The 18,480-nt window shown below is 46.0% G+C and overlaps 1 protein-coding gene across 1 annotated transcript in view; it reads right to left on the reverse strand.

Moving 5' to 3' along the window:
* Window positions 1-112: 112 nt before the first annotated feature.
* The window catches only part of LOC6611912, a 103,056-nt gene continuing 84,688 nt past the window's right edge, over window positions 113-18,480 (reverse strand). Inside the window, exons 10-21 of the mRNA XM_032713982.1 lie at window positions 17,096-17,794; window positions 16,211-16,327; window positions 11,795-12,156; window positions 11,097-11,246; window positions 10,261-10,443; window positions 10,056-10,194; window positions 9,111-9,320; window positions 4,563-5,596; window positions 4,162-4,294; window positions 2,158-2,347; window positions 1,593-2,090; window positions 113-1,300 (exon numbers count right to left, since the gene is read on the reverse strand). Coding sequence (XP_032569873.1) covers window positions 783-1,300; window positions 1,593-2,090; window positions 2,158-2,347; window positions 4,162-4,294; window positions 4,563-5,596; window positions 9,111-9,320; window positions 10,056-10,194; window positions 10,261-10,443; window positions 11,097-11,246; window positions 11,795-12,156; window positions 16,211-16,327; window positions 17,096-17,794 — 4,233 coding nt within the window. The 3' untranslated portion in view covers window positions 113-782. The remainder of the gene's footprint in view (window positions 1,301-1,592; window positions 2,091-2,157; window positions 2,348-4,161; window positions 4,295-4,562; window positions 5,597-9,110; window positions 9,321-10,055; window positions 10,195-10,260; window positions 10,444-11,096; window positions 11,247-11,794; window positions 12,157-16,210; window positions 16,328-17,095; window positions 17,795-18,480) is intronic.

Below are 18,480 nucleotides of genomic sequence, written 5' to 3' on the forward strand. Positions count from 1 at the left end.
AATAGTATAAAATTTTTATAAAAATCTATCCATAAACTTACCTTGCATCCTTATTCATAAACTTTTATTTATTTAATATCATTCCATTTTAAAATTGAAACACACACTTTTCATAGATTTTCTAACAAGAGTCTCGAGTTTATTTAAAGATATATCTGTATAATTTGTTTTGTTCCAGAAATAGTCCTGTTATGTTTATTAGTTTTACAATTATTGTATTTTGTATTTAATCTCTGCTTCTTAATAGGGCTTAATTTGGCTTTAATTCTAGGAAACTTTAAATGGAATCAAAATCACACCTCATCGTGTTCTCGCTCATTAATTTTTTCAATTTCGTTCTCATTGTATTCTCCTCAATAGGCTTTTTGTAAATCTAGCTAAAAAGTTATCTTTAGTTTAAATTCATTCAATTCGTTTTCCATATGCCATATGACGTAAACTTTAAATTGTTTTCTAAATATGAGTCTAGGTTGATTGATGCCTAAATCACTTTGAAGGACAGTAACTTTGAACATTTCATGGATTGATAGAACTGAAGATTGGATGGGCTTATTTGATTAGGAATTGGTAAAACCAGGAGCTAAACTGATTCTTATCCATATTTGGTATCTATATCCGATGCATACTTATATGAAATATTCACAGAGAGTTTTTTACTGTAGTTTAGTTTCGAAATTTGATTTACACATATGTACACATCTGTTGATAGAAAAACGAAGCCTCTTAAATGCATCTTAGTGTGGGCATTTGGCTCTCAAATGCCTTCCAACTCACGGATATTGCTATTGTTTCTGCTGTCCATCATCACTGGTGGGCGGTGGGGCCACGCCGCCTGCGTCGCCGACATCCGCGGCTCCCCTGTTCAGCAAGTAGTCCAGATCGAGGGTGATCCGATCCAGCGTTGCATCATTGCTCCCACTGCAGCCGCTCTGCGTGGGTGTGGGCGTGGCTGGCGTCGTGGTCGCCGTGCTGGTGACAGTGGATGTGGAGACCACCGCCGCCACCATAGTGGGCAGCAGGGGATCGAACGTTGTGCGGGATGTCGGCTCCAAGATGGTCACTCGCTTTTGCGTCTTCGGCGTCTGGGTGGGCAGCGACATGGTCGGAATCGTCTGCATCGCCGGCATTGTCTGCATCGCCGCACCACTCAGGTTGCCGCTTATGGTCGGAGGCGGGGCCATGCTCAGGATTAGGGAGCTGGGCACAAAGTCCACGTAGGGATTATGCTGCAGCGGAACATAATGAGAAGTGCTTGTGGCAGTGGGCATTATGGCACTGGTGTGGATGCCAATTATACTGTCTGTGGGTTGAAAAGCAGAGGGGAGAGCAGAGTTGTTAGTCAGACACCGGATCGTTAATAATGCATGCCCATTTGGCTATATCCAGCCAGTATGTATATATATATATATTACTTTTGCACTGAAGATAAAATAGGTTATTAAATACTTTTAAAATTAAAATGTTTAGTTGTGGGAAACTGATTTCATTATTTTTACTCTTTAAATAGGTAAAGGATCTCAGTTTCTTAATATTCACATCTAATTTGGAGAATTCATTCTATTATTGGACACTTTTTGTCTCTGTGTACTTACCAGCTGCCACGCCCTGCAGTATATCCAGCGTCTCGACGCCCACAAACTCGCCACAGGCTCCTTGGCGAAAGTGCGACGGTTGCTGATGCAACGTGCGCCTTCCCAGGCTGCCCGTGAGTCCGCCCATGCCCATGCCCATACCCATGCCCATGGTGTACGCATCGTAGGCAGTTCCGCCGCCCAAAATGGCACAGCACCGGGTGTCCGGCGAGGGAGCCACCGAGAGTGTCTGTCGGTCGCCCAGGAAGGACTCAGTAGTTCCATCTGCGGCGACTTGACAGCGCGGCGCCGTTGAGATGATTGTCAACGGCAGTGGGACACCGGATCCCTGTGCTCCGGACATGTCCAGGCCAACCTTCGATTGCAGGGGCGGAGCACCACCGACCACGCCGGCTGACGAGGCCAAGGATCCGACTGCTGCGGCGGACACGCCTGCATTGGACATTGACAAGGACACGGCGCAGTCGTTCTCCTTCTCCTTGTCGTGGTTGGTGTAGACTGCAGAGGGAGAGGGTTGGGATTAGTTTGGCCGAAGCTGGTTGAGATTCATGGGGAAAGAACCTACAGCTCAGCGGACTATTCACATTCGCCGTCGTCGTGGTGGTGCAGTAGTTCTCGTCCAGGCTGCTCCTGCTCGTATTGAATTTGGCCTGCTTGAGGGAGCTGTTCTGGCTGCTCCCGTTGCTGGAGAGGAAGGGTGGTCCACGCAGCTTGCTCTCGGCCTTGATGACAAAGCAGATGAGGATGGCCGAGCCCTGGAAAGGCGATTGAATCATGGCCGTGATTGTGGGCATGGCATAAACTTCCAGCCCATCTGGGCTGACCCTAATAAAATTGGTTTTGTCAACGGGATGGAATGGGACGGGATGTCGCCTAAATGGAGTCATTAAGTCACGGATGACCCTTCGATTACGGGCAAGGTGGTGGCCCCGTTCGCCGTGAAATCAAACCAAGCGATTGGGGAATTAAATGCATGACCAAAAGGCGGTCATAAATCGAGGCCAAAGCATATGGCCCATATATGGCTATTATATCCTTTTTTCATGAGCGCAATTGATGGGAGGCATGCTCCAAATTCCAGGACAGGATTTTCGAACAAAATTAATTGCGAATTTGGCGTAAGAGCCTTAAGCTCAATCGACTGAATTGCTCTAATTATATAGATTCGCTCAGGATGCTCCAAAGAGGATATTCAAATATATATTAGAGGGACTAATACACGGCGAAAAGGGATTATGGTCATATGATAATATACTTGAAATAAAAAATAATACATTTCATCTTGAATTAAGCTCTGGAGCTTCACCAATTGCACTATCCATTAAAAGTTTCTCTAGTTGGTTATTCCTGTAGTAAATTCCTTAATTGGGATTTAGAGATCTAACTTTGTTATATATTTTTCTGCGTGTGCCTTGTTCGACTTGGCCACTGTTTAAATAATTAAATAGCAAGACAGACGCACCATTGAAAACGCCCACAATCAAAGTGATTTCGGTGCACATTAATAGTCCTGGACCAGCAGACCATTGAGCACTGAGAGAGGGTTGTAGACATTGTGGTTTTGGATTCAAGGAGGCGGCGGCGGCGGGTCGACCTAATTTGTTTGTGTTTGTGTTTGAATTTGAATGTGCCATGTGCGCATTACGCATACGCCGAGTGGTACATCGGTGCACACACGCGCGCTCACTTGCCGGCTTCCCACATCAAAGTGTGTGCGTGTAATTATGTGATTAGTTTTGCCCGGATACGGCAGGAGGATACTCTTCGCCGTGCAGATAATTGTTTATTTAATTGGATTGAGCTGATTGCTGGGCGTGCTACGCGCAGAGCATAAAACCGGATGGCTAAATGCCATTCCGTTGGCTAGAAAAATGAAATGGTGCCTGCGTCCTCTGACTGATATAAAAATTGAAACACAAGGAGATGACGCCACTCAAGTGGCAGGTGGGTAAGTCGAGCGCACTTATTTCATTTGCACAGCAAATCACCGAGAAGTGGAATAAAAAGCAAACAATAACAGATGCTGCCGATGGAAGTGGATGTGGCAGTGGAAGTGGATGAGGATGTGGATGTGGAAGTGGATGTGGTGGTGGAAGCCCAAGTCAAGTGTCAAAGCCAAGGGCAGAATAAACACGAAAAAGGCTTCTTATTCGGCTCTTTGATCAGGCAGTTAATGCAGTCGATGTAGTCCTGGCTGCCACGCCCACTCTCGCTTTCAGCCCATATTCCGGGCTGATTTTGCATGCATAATTTGCACGGCATGGCAGGTGTAAAAATATGCAGGCTTTACACTTTGATAAAATATGCAACTTAAATAAGTCGTCGGAAATAAAAACGAAATGCGATTTGCATAAGCCGGCGCGGCAAGTGAGTGCAAGTGGTCCTAATAGTTGGACCGGCAAATGGGATTGCTACCGCATCAAACATTCGACCTTAATCCCGTCCAGTGATATATGTATGTATCGGCGTATGTATGTATATATTGATTGGATGTTGCGCCTAATTGAATTTCAATTGCCGGTCGAACTGACGTGGTCGTAAGTGGATGTAAACGGTTCCCCGCACTCACCAGCAGTATGCACGATATGCCGAACGGATATGCCCACAAAGTATCCGGTGATGAATTAACATAAGCGATAAAGAGCCCGTCGCTGCAGATTTTGGCCAGGAGCAGTCCGCCCGCCCGGTAGAGTAATCCAAATCTGTGAGAATACATTAAATTAGACGGAAGAGGAGATTTCACTTTTCAGTTCAACATTGTGGCAGCAATTGTTTCTTTTCCGCTCTTTTATTTGACCGGATTAGACGTGGCGAGACGGGATGAAATGGATGGATAGCAGAAGAAACCGATGGCAAGTACTGGTCGGTCATTAAAATCTAAGTATTTCCCTCGAGTCTTATCTGTCAAACCCGTTTCCATTTTCCATTTACCATCTACCATTTCGTCCATTCGAGCCTTTCTCGACTTACCGCCTGCTCAAAGCCAGATTGAATTTATCCAACGGATGCGTATGCACATTGCGATTCTTGTGCCACAACCACAAAAGTTTCTTCATTAAAATGGCAAACAGGGCAAAGAAGAGCAGGATGAAGAGCAAATCGATGCAGACGAACAGGATGAAGCTGAGGGACGGCGATGGCGCCGCGGAGGAGTCACCCGGACCGGAAGTTAAAGGCGCAGCTAGCGCGGCAACGGAAGTGGAGGTGGAGCTGGTACTGGCGCTGGTGCTGAAGCTGGAGCTGGAGGTGCCACTCCAAGAGGCACTGAATCCACTGTTACTTGCACTTCCAATGCTTGTGATTGATGACGTTGACGTGGCCACATCATCATCGACCGCCCGACCAGTGGATGATGATGACGATGATGCAGATGATGTCTCTGTTGGCGGGCTGCTCGTTCCATTTCCCATCACTGCCTCCGATTCGAGCAGTAAATTATCGCCGTTGAGCAGCGAGTGGGCTGAATAGAAGGCGCCAGAATCCGAATCCCCGGCCTCCTCCTTGCCCGCGCCGGCTTCCGGGGACACAGATCCCGTCCAAAGGACCTCAAGCCACCAGTGGCGCGGCCACTGGCCAATGATGCTGCAGATTAGCGGGGCGGCGACGGCGAAGAGGAGCGGTAGCAGCCAACTGATGCCGATGGCGCCACGCATTCCCGCCGTCGAACTGGGCGGCGGGCGTCTCTGGCCGGGATTGCTTGAGCTGGTGGTGGTGGTGATGGTGGTGGAGCCCGTGGTGGCCCCCAAAGGCGACTGAGTCCGGATCTGCGTAATGTTGCTCAAACTATCCAGTTCGCGGTCCCGATCCCGCTCCCTGTCCCGTTCCCGCTCCCGCTCCTGTTCCCGCTTGAGGCGGCGCTTAGTTGGCGTCGCGGGCTTGCTGCCAATTTGCAGATACTTCTTCGGCATCAGCTCCGTGTGGATGGCCAAGGCAATCGCAATCAGCGTGGAGATGCCCAGCAACAACAGCGAGGCCAGCGAGCTGCTAATGATGCCGTGCCAGCTCTGCAAGAGGAACGGAAATTATGAACGGCCGTTAATAAGGAAATGGAGTGCTTTGACGGCTGAGCTGCAACATCGTTATTTTTAATTAAATATAAAAAGTTGTCATCGTGTCGCATCAGCAGCAGGAGCAGCAGCAGCAACAGCAGGAGCAACACCCATCCAAAGAAGCCATTTGGTGGGATTTTTTGCAACACCCTAATGGTGACAATTTGGCATAAATTTTTTACTGCACTTTTCGGACGTCGGTGACAGGACATTGACATTATTACAAAGTTGTAAACAATTTTGGGGAACATCACTTTTTTGGTGTCCAGCATTCATAACCAATTAGGTACAGGTTCCACAGTATATAGCATAATAAAAGTGCATTTAAAACTGGCTTTTAGCTATATCTTATGGCAAATTGCTACTAAGCTTCTAAGTAGATTATAAAAATAAGCAAATTAAATGTATATAATAGTATGGCAGCCTTAAATGAGAAATTCTCCCTAAATAATACAGTAGTTATCTTTATATCTCGTAGCACAGAAAATTAAATCTACAATTAAATACTTAATAAACTTAGTAAACTTAACCAACTCAACCAACGGGCTTTAAGTTACGACTGCTGTGATGGGAACTTATCATCTTTAGTAGCCTTGGAGCCAAATGCGATGAAAACATTTTGTCAACTTTTTAATTTTCAATTTACAATACGAAAGGAAATATGAATATTTCCGCCCCGACAGTTTGCCAGGGAAAATTATGAGTTAAGTGCGCTTAAAAGCTTTCGCCTTTCACATGTCCTGCTTGAGGGCGGGCGTACGGGTCGTATGCGTAATTTATGTTTTCTTATTTATTTATTGTTATTTTTGTTGTTTACCCCACCCCCCTCTCGTCCCGTTTAACTGTCGCACTGAAACTGTATTTTATTTATGCTCGCAAATATATGCAATAAGTAAAATGAATATTTTAATTGTATTTATTGTGGCATTGCGTGGGCGTGGTCGTGGCCTGATGGTGGCTGCGGTTGACGTCCGACGCCGATGGCAGCCGCGCCTTGGTTGCTCCTCCTGTGACCCCGGATCCTGCTCCCGCTCCTGCTGCTCCTGCTCCTGCTGCTGTGATCCTGCCGCCGTGACACGTGTTTCAAACCATAAAATTTGCATGTGTGCTACGAGTTTGGCTGTGGTACTTTTTAATAAAGTTGCTCTGGCCGCGTGTGCGCGCAATTAATGTGCAATAATAATAATAACAATAATGACATGTTGTGCGTATGTGCATGTGTGTGTGTGTGTCATCAAGAGAAAGTTTTCCCCCGGCGCTTTCTGCCAGCCTGAAAATGCCGCGAATTGTGCATTGTGCAACGCATCCCACTGACGTAAGTTGCTCATTAACTTGGCCAAGAGTCCGCATTGTGCTGCGATTCGCAGTGCCAAAGGCCAGCAGCAGTCTATGCGTGGTTTATTTTATTATCCGGACTAACGTGTACGTACGTTGGGGGCCACCAATCCACATCCATCCACAAGGAGCTTCTAGCACAAACGTTCATTATTCAAAAATTTCCTCCATTCCAATCCTTTGAGACACAGCCCGTATTGCGTGCGGCAAAAATGTCGATGCAGATAGCGATACATGCGCCTTGCTCCTCCGAATGTGGTGTCCATGCTCGGATTCACAGGCATCCACATCTTTGTGGCCATAGTTTGTCTTTGCAGCCAGCATTTCGAGGATGCGAATTTTCCCAGGAGCCGCACACGGAGAAAATGTCCTTGTAATTGGTCGTCTCACAAAGATTCTAATGCATCCTGGGGCGGCCAACGTGTGCCATAATAATTAAGACCTAATTGTTGTCTCATTTGGATCATTATAATTAATAACTATTTTGGGTGGGAGCACACTTGATACTAACTAACTTAGTTTAGTAATGTTGTTCACTTTAAACTAAACATGAAAAACAGTCAATTTGCTACTTTCTTTTTTTAGAGATTCTACAGAAGATGCTACATAGTATTTTTTGCAGTGTGCCTGCTGGCACCACTTCCCTTGCCCAAGCCTTTGCATATTGCGTCCTCGCATCCTGTGCCATGCTGAATCCTTATCTGCAAGTGTCCGCGCCTTTGTCCTCGTCCTCGTCGTCGTCCACAATGTTTTATTTGTTTTTCATTCGTTTATTGAGCCGTTGCCTCCACGGCGGACCAGTTTATTACTAATTCAAAAATGTTATTTCTTGTTAGAGCTTTGCAGTTGCTTCTCTTTTTCTTTTTTTGCTCCAGGACCCCCGGGGATTAGGCATCGCCAGTTTATTCGCTTATGCTTTTCCCGTTTTACGTTTATAATTTAGACGGCTTGCGGGGGCTTTGGGGACTTCCACGGATCCGGAACCTTTCCCAATGGGTTGGAGAAGGGGTTCGGGATGGGTCTTGGATGGGTCTTGGATGGTGGTGGCCTCCATGTATTCGTTCAACGCACTCGGGTTAGCGTCTTTCGCATTAACATTTTTCCACTTCAAACGTCTGAGAGTGTGCGTTTATAAATATTAATTTCGATTCCAGGAGGAGCACCTTCTCCTCCAGCCACCTGACCTCTTGCTCCTCGGCTTTGGAATTGGAGTCGGAGACGGAGTGGTCGTCGTGCATTGTTGACTTTTAATTTCCTTCCCAAGAAGGCGGTGGATGGGAGGAGGATGCCAACAGGTTTGGGAATTGTTTTCCATGAATTTTCCGTTTGGCTGCCACGAAAACTAAATGTAAATTATTTGCTTTGTTGTCCACCGAACTCGGAGAAGTTTGGTTTGAGGTACATAATATGGAATGGTAACGACTTGCAGACGACACGCTAATTTGTTTTGATGATGATTACGGATTTTTGCCCTGGCCGTGATTATTATTTGAAAAGTCAGCGCGCCGAACAGAGAAGCTGGAAAATCGGTGATTGCCACCGCATATAATTACAACTTAAGGGTTTTCCTTCGCTAGTTTAAGCCGCTGGGATTTCGCATCCTTTAAATTGGAGCGGTATGATGGTGGGTGGCATGGATTGTGGACTGTGGGTGTGGCAAGCTCGTTTGTGCTTCGATTGCCAGGCGCCGTTTTCCCATTTTCCTTATATCATGCAACACTCTTTGTTATTACTTTTCCGAGCAACTGGGGCTCTGTATGTTTGGTTTTGGTTTTCGGGTTGCTTTGCTTTCAGCTTGGCTTTCCTCCATTTTACTTGTTTATTTATTTTGGCGTAATTAAATTTCACGCTTTGGTTCCCATTTCGCTTGTTTCCTTACTCCCTTTTTTTCATTTCTCCCAGTGTAGCCTTCTCTCAAAGGCTTTGTTTTAAAGGGCCGCAAAACACTGATGTATTCAAATGCACCACAGCTCGCTTTTTGGTGGCCATTTAAATATATAATTCTTAATCTGCATTTACAATATTTTTCCTTATTTTTTCCATAGGCATCGGTATAAAAAAAGCTCTTACATAGATGGAAATTAAGTTTTTCTTTCATGCTGTTTAATATTTAATTATAATTGGTATTACTTACCGCCGGCAGCATTTTCATGAATCCCAGCAAGTAGATGAGCATCACACTGGACGTGGACACGCAGAACTGCATCTTGAGGAACGTGACCGCGCACTTGCGATTGCACCAGATGGGCACCAGGATGAGCAGGGCGGATCCGCACTGGAGGAGGCAGCAGGCGCAGCTGGCTATCACGAAGATGGGGCGGCGGGGCGCGTGGTGGGGCGTGGCCTGGAAATGCAATTGTCGAAAGGCGGAAAACAATTAGCAATTCAAACGAGCAGCGAAACGAAACGATGGCCAAATGCTGGCGCCAAAAAAGCGACCGAATACTAATCCAAACAGGATAGCAGCTACAATGACCTGAAAAGCTTTAATTCGAAGATTTAGTTCTTCGTAGATATATTGCTTTAATTTCCCAACATCATCACAGTACCTATATTTATATAATTTAAATATACAACATAGCTTAAACCTCCGCAGCTGAAAAATGGCACCGAAATATGAATGGAAAATCCCCCCAGTTTAAGGACCAAGTGTGTCCACAAATGAAAACCCCTCGGTTATTCAAACCCTGTGCATCCCCGATTTAAAGTATTTCCGCCATGACTGACTGAATACAAGCAGCACAATACAGAATACTGAATTCAGAAGCGGGGACCAGAAAACCCGAGTGCATTTGGAGCAAGTTCATGGCAGCAAAGGCCAAGTTGTTGATTGCGAGCCAGGGAAGCGGAAATGCGGAAATGCTGGGTCTCTGCTGACTGGTGTACAGCACAAAGGGTGAGCCGGCTGCCCAGGTGGAGGCCACTAAATGGCAGGTACTAAAAGTGCCATAAATCAAAGAGGGGCTCTTCCACTTTGGTAAACGTGAATCGCATGAATTGGGCAGCTGGATGCCATGGCAATCCATGGCAATCCACGGCATGCCGAATGGCCTTGGCGACCTTGGTGACCCTGGCTTACATTTGGCTGGCGCTTGGTGAGCATCACCACGTAGGTTCCGGACAGCGGGCAGATGCACCTGGTGATGTTCGCCATCAGGTGTTTGGTGATGCACAGATCCGATCGCCACGTGGAGTCGAAGGAGGCCTTGTAGTCGTGACTGTGCGTAAAGTGGAAGCAATTAAATAAATAGTGCGTTATTAAGTGAAAAACCAAAAAAACTCACCCACAAACCGCCACCCAGTCGCCTTTCTTCGGCACACTCTCGTGCTGGAAGATTATCTCCACGTGTCCCGCCTCGAAGGGCAGGTCCAGTGGCTCCCGGAAGTTGTCGTTGGAGCGATTCGACTGAAACAGCCACGTTTGGATGATCCTGGAGGCTAGCACGTAGTCCGAGTCACGGGGATCGCTGTTAGCAAAGTTAATATATATATTAAAAATACATGTTTATTCTACTTATATTTGCAATTTGAGACTTCTAAAAGTTTATTGAAATCTAAATGAAGTGTATACAATCTCAGCTAATCAAATGCAGCATTTGTGCCATCTCTTAAGGGCAATAATGAAGATTGGATGGCATTTCCTTGTAACTCGAAACACACTTTTGGCCATTTTAGGTTCTTTTTTTCTTCCTCATTGTGCTGGCAGCTGCATATTTGCATTTTGTTTACAGTTGGGGAATTACACTGGTAGCTGTGGTATTGTTGCCAGTGTTTTCCAGCTGCTTGTAATACGCTTAAGCCAAGAAGCCATCCTGCCATCCTGCCATCTTGTTGGCACAACCGAAAGGACTACGGAGGCTCGGAGTGACAGCAGTTGGCATTACACATATTTGAGGAGCAGGCAAACATGGCTTACGAATTATACATCGGTGGCCATAAGCCGGGCTTTAGCCAAGACAACTTTCTTGGTCGGAATGCACTAAATCGAGGAATTAAACATGTGCAGTGGCACATTTATCTAGCGAGATTGTTTAAACTCAGCAACTTTCTTAAACTTTTGCAACTAATTAGCGGCCATTGAACGAAGATTCTGGCCAGGATTGCAGCTCTTTTCACTCACCTGCCACGCGTGTAGTACGTTTTGGGTAGGAAACTTTTCAGATTTTTGTACGAGATGACCGAGGCGAATATCGTTGAGTTGGCCATGATGTGCAGCAGACGGCTGGATAGGCCAATGTCCATGTACAGCTGGTCGGAAAACAAATCCTCACTGAAAACAAAGGGGGAAAAATGCGGAAAAATGGAGGTAAGGAAACTGCATGAGCAGCCGTAAATCAGGAAAATTGTAGCCGCCTGCACTTAAGGCTGTTAATTAGCTAAATTAGACACTTGAAAGCCGTGGAGCAGAGCATAAGATGGAAATACCTGTCCTGAAACGACAAGGTCGCCTTGTCTTCCAGTCCTGCACCGACTTCGTCCTGGAAGTCCTGCTCCACTTTTATGAGCCATTCTTCATGCCGGCAGCTCGCCAGTTTTATGCATTTTTTATTTATGTTTGCTCATAAAATAAATTTTCCATTAGGAGCCCCTCTGGGCGGAGGGAGTGGGTTGGAAATCGCTTTTCCTTCGTCGCATATATTAATCAAGGGGCCGTAAAATGAAGTTTACTGTTTACTCGGGTTGCAAATTTGCATCCCCAACTCCCTGATCGTAATTAGAAATTATAGCCCCAGTGGCTCGGTGCGTTTGAAAATCAGACGTGTGTCTGATTTCATTTAAAAGCTCATTTATCTGTTTTTGTTTGGCAGTGCAACTCACCCGTAAATGCGTAAATTAAACGGCAGAGTTTTCACCGACGTCATGTAAATGCGCAGCGAGTTGAGTCTGTCCAGTGAAAGGGTGTCCTCATCGACAGTCAAAATGCTGGAGGCTCCGCCACCTCCTCCACCTCCACCAGGACCACCTCCTCCTCCGGCTCTGGTTGCCTGCAGGCTGCCCGCTGGAGCGGCGGACATCTCACCTGCCGTGACCCCTGACCCGCTGCCATCGTCACCACGGGTCGAACTGTCACCTGGCAACGGCTGACTGCTCCCGCTGGTCGAGGTGGCCAATTGGGAGGCCGCGATGGTCTCTCGGTTCAACGCCGCCGACTGCGTTAGCTGCTGCAGCTTTTTAATTTGCTGAAAGGATAAATAAAAGGACCCCATCACATCACACACGGTTAACTGATGACATTCGTCGATTCATTGGGCACATTTTTGGCCATTTAAATGCCAGCCAGATATCATGGTTTACGAACAAGAAATAATGCTTAAATCTTATATTCGAATCTAGCTTATTTAATTATTTTAATTGGCCCCACTTGTATTGTATAAACTCCATAAATACATCCATAATAAAATAATTTCATTGCACATATTTTATTTCATTTTTAAAGTTCAAGGCTTTTAGTTTAAAATTCTTTGGCTAAGGCAAATGCCATTTGATTTGCCAATCGTTTATCCTTATTTAAAGCAATATAAAAGTCATAGGCTTAGCCCGGAAATTTAATGTAAATTCCTCAGGCAATTCAATGGGAAAAACAAAATATAACTATTTTTGAGGTAAAAATAATAATAACTTTGGCCTCCAGTTCAGCAAAAATATTCCAATAAAAATAAAATTTTCTTGCAGCTCAAAAGACGTCACTTGTTTATTTTTATCCGACCAAATGATGGGGACCATTTTTGCAAGTGCTGGTGAAATTCAATATGAAGGATAGGTAATGCAGATAATACCCCAATGGCCCCCATATGCCATGTTTACATTTACTCCACAAACGGCCACAGCATCCGAGTCGAACAACAGGGTGGAATGGGATGGAATTGGAGTCCGGCGATGAACTTTTGGGCGAAATCAATGCCACAGAGGGATGCGATGGATGGCAGTGGCGATGTGAGTGGGAGAGAAGCGAGGGGATGACCAAGACGAAACCAGGACGAAGCCGTCCTGCCGCCGGCCATGTGGCATATTTTCAGGATGCCATAGCATCGGGAGCAGAAAGCGCAGTCAATGAACCCGGCCATAAAAATCATAAATTGCTACGTTCTCGAGTGCAGTTACAAAAGCCATAAACCGAGGCCAATAAGCAGGCGGACCCAACTATAATGTTCGATTTTCACAATTCTTAATCCGAAAGCCATGTTGGGCCATTACATCGATGCCTCCTCGCTCCATGCGAAGGGATTTTCGGCCATTTCTAATTCAAAGCCGGTTGCTGCACGGATTTTTGGCCAGCAGAAATGGGCAAGGAGTTTCGGCACAAATCAAAAATATCATCATTCGATTTTTACATAAGATACACAAGCATTCTGTGTGCTTCCAGCATAAATATTTCGGGCCAACTAATCGAGAGCGAAAACAATTCGAATTGAAAAAGTTTGTGTAATGGAACTTTTTTTTTTTATTTTCTTTTTCGAGCACAAAACGAAAAACTTCAGCATCATCAGAACATTAAGCTTTGCCGCCATAAGTACCAGTGCCACGCCCCCCGCCACGATGCAAAGCCTATTCAAATGTGTGGCATTCGTATGATTTCTTTAAAAGCAGCTGAAAAGAAACTCTCGAAATTGTGTGGGAGGGAGAAAGGAGATGAAGAGCGAGAAGAAAAGCGGAAAGCACAAAGTTTTCCATGTGCAAATTTCACTTGACTTTCGACCTAGCCACGTTTAGCAGTTTACCGGCAAATCACTTGGCCAGCCCTAAACCCCACCGGAAAAAGGGGCGTGGCCATGTGTGAGATAAACTTTGGGGCAAAAAAGTTGGACCGTTGGACTTAGGATCACGTTTGCAGCGAATACTTTTTGGCTAAGTGATTCGTCGTGATTTGATTTGAATGGCAAGCGCTTTTGGCCCACTTTTTAGCGTCCTGCGATCGGAAACTTGCAGCCTGGTCAAAGAAAGAAAAGTGGGTCAGTTGAGAGTTAACTTTGCTGGTCAATATAGCGAACTCAATCCCCACTCCGTGTGTAGAAGTGTTTTAATCAACTTTTGGGGTTCGTCCCGTTTCAGTTTTCAGTTATCCAAAAATGAGCATGAGCACTTTTCCATGCGCAAAAACATTTTCAATTGCCATTTCCACAGAGGAAAACCACAAATGCAGGCGATCTGTCCACTGGGCGTGAATGGATATTGGTTTTTGGCCAATGAAATAATGCAATGCCATCGTACGCTATTTTTAAAATTATTATTATCTATCAACATATTGATGAGGCTTAGTTAGGCTGGCCGCATATTAAACTCGATATATGGCAGCCGACAATTTGTTCGTTGAATTTAAGTGGCAATGTCTCGGCAATGCATTGCAATGCGCTGAACTTTAACTTTAAAACTCACTCTGCAGTTCGCTTTTGGGCCGTAAATGTGGATGGCCTTGGACATTGGGGCGGTATTGGCTGATTACTTTGGCGGACTTCCTCGTACCGCCTCGATTCCCACTAATTAAACTTGATTGCGCGCAAAAAATTCGATCAACTTGCCGGCGGTGCGGATTCGGTCTCAGTCCATTAAACTTTTTGCTCAGTCAATAAAAACGATGCAAAACTATTTGTGCAACTTGGGGAAAGTTCTTCGAATGGCGAATGCCAACGCTTTTTAATCGACCCAATTATGCTGCCAAGTTTTTCCGACTGCGTCAGCTAATAAAAATTTAACATAAATTGTTCGTTCGTTTCGGCCAGCGACTTTCGGGCTCACATGGCGCATTCCATTGAAATCCATTGAAATAGCTCAGCCGAACTCTTGAGAAACTAAATTAATTTATGCGCATTAAAAAGTTCGCTCATCCAACTCCGCGTTAACTATGAGCTTAGCGGATATACCTTGTTCGTTGCGGCAGGAGCAACTTGGGCGATCTTAAAGGTTGAATATTTGGTATTTAAGCCACTGGAGCTGGCTAATAGATTATGCTGGCGGTGTCCAAAGAGGCAGTCTTCCAATTATCCTCACGTCATGACAGGTCGCCTCGTTTCGAGGAAGTGCCATATTCAAACAGTTGCAATCAACACTCTCATAAATTTGCATACCAAAAAAGCCAGCCTCATCCTGCCAGTGTCCTTTTCCTTCGCTCTTATGCCGCACGCCGAGTACGCAAAATTTGCCCACGGAATAATGCATGAGCAGTGGAGTGTCTCCGCCCCCCCACAAAAAACAAGTCCCCTTTGAAATCCTCAGTTGAGCCGGAAACAATGGAAGCCACAATCTCGAGTGGAGATGTACACAAGCATGCTGCTACCACAGAAAAATAAGGATACCCACTTTTCAGCGCCATTTGGAGGCTCGAGATTGGCCAAAAGTGTCTGCCTTTTTGCCAGGTGATAAGGAAGTGGTTATCCTTATTGTCCTGCGGTGGGTCGCGGGCAAATTGTTTGATTGCGCCTCATTAGCGGCACCTTTTGAGGTCCTTCTCTATTAGCTGTTCTGCCAAATGGAGCGTAGATACACAAAGAACATTTGGGAGCGGAACAAAGAGAGATCAGATGTTCTCGTTTGGAGTATTCCTCGAAATCTAGAGTACACTGTCAAAAACAGGGAACTAGATTTTTGCAATATTCAGAAATAACTAAAAAGGAATACTTAAGAACGGTTTTTAAAGCGATTTAAATTACGAAAACGTGATTTTTAATCTCCGAGATATTCTCATAGCCATCCAATTATCACTGCAGTAAAATCGGCACGTGTAGGACGAAGCTATCCGATCAGGATATCACATAATTCAGCTCACACAGGACATGGGGAAAAAGCCACAGACAAACCAGAAAAATGCACAAGCTCATGCATATCGAAAAAGGTATTCATTACCAGGCCGGCAGGCTCATCAATTCTCCGGCTGCTTTGGAAATCCGTACACGGTTTGGGGAACGGGTAGACAAATGTCCGTATGCAAATTGCAGGAGCCCAGTGACAGGCCAACTACAAGCTAAATAAAAGCTGGAATGTGCCCACCTTTTGGCCCAGTTCGATGTATTCGGTGTGCTCGATGTTTCGGGCGTAATAAATAAACGGCCGGGATGGGTAGGAAACCCGTGCTGGCAAATATTGAATATGGCTGCAGGATATAAATTATGGTGCTCTGCCTTTTCAGTACATGGGAGTATGGTAGTATGGAGTACACTGCGCATAATTTATGCGGGATTGCAGGGAGAGAGAGCAACCCGGCATCCCGGCATCCTGGCAAACTGGCAAACTGGCACTTACCTGTTGACTGTTCAAGGATTGGGCATTCTGCATGACTTTATCCAGGATGCGCAGTATAATCTCCGCGGCCATCTCGCGCTCCAGTTGTGTGCCTTTCAATTGCAGGTAGGTGTCGAGCTGTGAAGTGGCCAAGGAAACAGAGTTGAGACAACATAATACAAGTGGCAAGGATTCCCCGCCCGATGCCGCTCCTCCCCTCGCCTTTTAAGGGCCCCCAAGATGGAGGAAGCTCCTCCTCAAAGCAATTCGTTAGTCGGGAAATTTGTGTGCGCATTAAAATGAAAAATTGTTGCTAGGAGACCCAAAAAAATAAAATAAAAGAAAAGAGGCGAAGGAGTCGGCTGGAACTTTTCTTTGACTGCAGTTGGGCAACCGAAAATTGTGTGAAAAATTGCAAGCCGCCCGACTCAGCAGCTTTTTGCATTCATTTGTGTGTAAAAATAGTTTCTGCCCCATCTTCTCAAGTGGACGGCAGCCAGGGATCCAAGGAGCCAGGTGGAGCTTAAATGTGTTAAGGGTTTTGCGGACGGAGCAGACGGACCGGATAAATGCCCCCGCAAACGGAGTTCCCAATCGGAATCTGACTGTCTGCGGCAACAGGATATTTTGGAGCAATGGGAATTGCAATTCCGATTTTGATTAGGCCAATTTAACCAAATCTGTCACAATTCGGGAATGCTATTGCCATTCCCCAGATGGCTTTTACACTTTAATCTGGGATGAGTACGATATCTGTTTTAGCCTGATTGGCAATCATCAGTTGGGTACATTCTTTGGTTCAACATGAAAATTGATGTGCAAGTTTAAGTCTTTAAGCGGAATTAATAATGGAAACTTTGATATCCTTGATATCACTGCAAGAATCTATATCATATGCATCCTTACCTCATGCAGCATATCTATGAGGAAGCTGGCCTCGCCCGGCAGGAAGCTGTGCCTTCTCTGGAGTGTGAATTCGAAGCAGGCCTTCAGAATGTTGGAGGAGTTCGTCTGCTGGAATCCCGCACTGAGGGCCAGGAAGCGGTTGTAGATGAGCAGCAGTTCGTCCCTGACGCAGCCGGAGAAATCCGGCAGCAGCCAGGTGGAATTGCCCGTATCCCTCTGTTCGCATATGCGTTTGAGGTGTCCCTCGAATCCACGCGGGCAGTCGGTGATGATGGGCGAGCCGGGGGCACTGGTTGGCCAATGGACGCCGTAAGTGGACTCCGCCGGGCAGACGTGGACGGCATTCCGTTCGATGACATTGATGTAAACACTGCGGGAGACGGGACGCACGCTATTGGAGACCAGGCAGGCGTACTCCGCTGACTTCTGGATGTTGTTGATCTTCAGGATGCTGCCGTCGGGATAGAGGTCCTCCCACATGGCGGTGGCCGCGTCCGACTGGAAGAGCACGCCGTTGCGGGTCCAGCTGTAGCCCAGTTGGGCATACCGCTTGATGTCATCGTTACCGGGTGACAGACATCTCACCCGCAGGGAGTCACCACGCTGCAGGGTGACACTCGCCGGATCCACACGCAGACGGGGCGGGGACTTGATGTGGATGTGCAGGGAGCGGCATTGCTCCACGCCCCAGTCGGTCACCTGGCGGAGGAGGAGAGCATGAGATGGTGGTTAGTCGAGCTCATTTAACAAAGTCCCGTCAAAGGAAGAGGCCACAAGGAGCGCCTGTCAGCGGCATACCATAATGCCATTGGTTTTGGTTACTCATATCAACAGAAAGACACAGTCGTGGTCAGAAAAACAATGTGCTAGTTATAACCACGACTGTAAGTGGAAATAATATCTACAGTAGCTATTTAGTTACTCTGTATTGCTTATAATTCAATTGAGGTATACATTACTAGTTAAATACATATGTATATATATACTTTAAACTATTATTATAGCCGCTATTGTAATTGGATTGAAAGCCAAGCTCGATGGTCCGTCCACACATCAGCAGCCTTGCCGAAGAGCATGGCACACATCCTGCTGGATGGACAGGGGGCATGGTCATGTCCTTTTCACGCATGTCGGCATGGACAAGGGAAACAGTTGTGGCCAGCTACTGTTCCTCGAACTGGGACGGCTGTCAGCCGTCGCCGGGGCTTCCAAGGATTTGTTTAATAGACTTATTTGCTAGTCAGCAGGACCTCATTGTGTGCTGATTGGATATGACGAGTCCTGATTTGCCTTAGTTTGCCATTCGGCTTTGTGGAAATGTGATATGTGCTGCTGGGCAGTCATAATGAAACGGGCATCGTATATTAGTTTATGAAATGTAATTT

This window comes from Drosophila sechellia, chromosome 2L, assembly GCF_004382195.2.
Source record: "Drosophila sechellia strain sech25 chromosome 2L, ASM438219v1, whole genome shotgun sequence".
In the NCBI taxonomy this organism is placed as follows: Eukaryota; Metazoa; Arthropoda; class Insecta; order Diptera; family Drosophilidae; genus Drosophila; species Drosophila sechellia.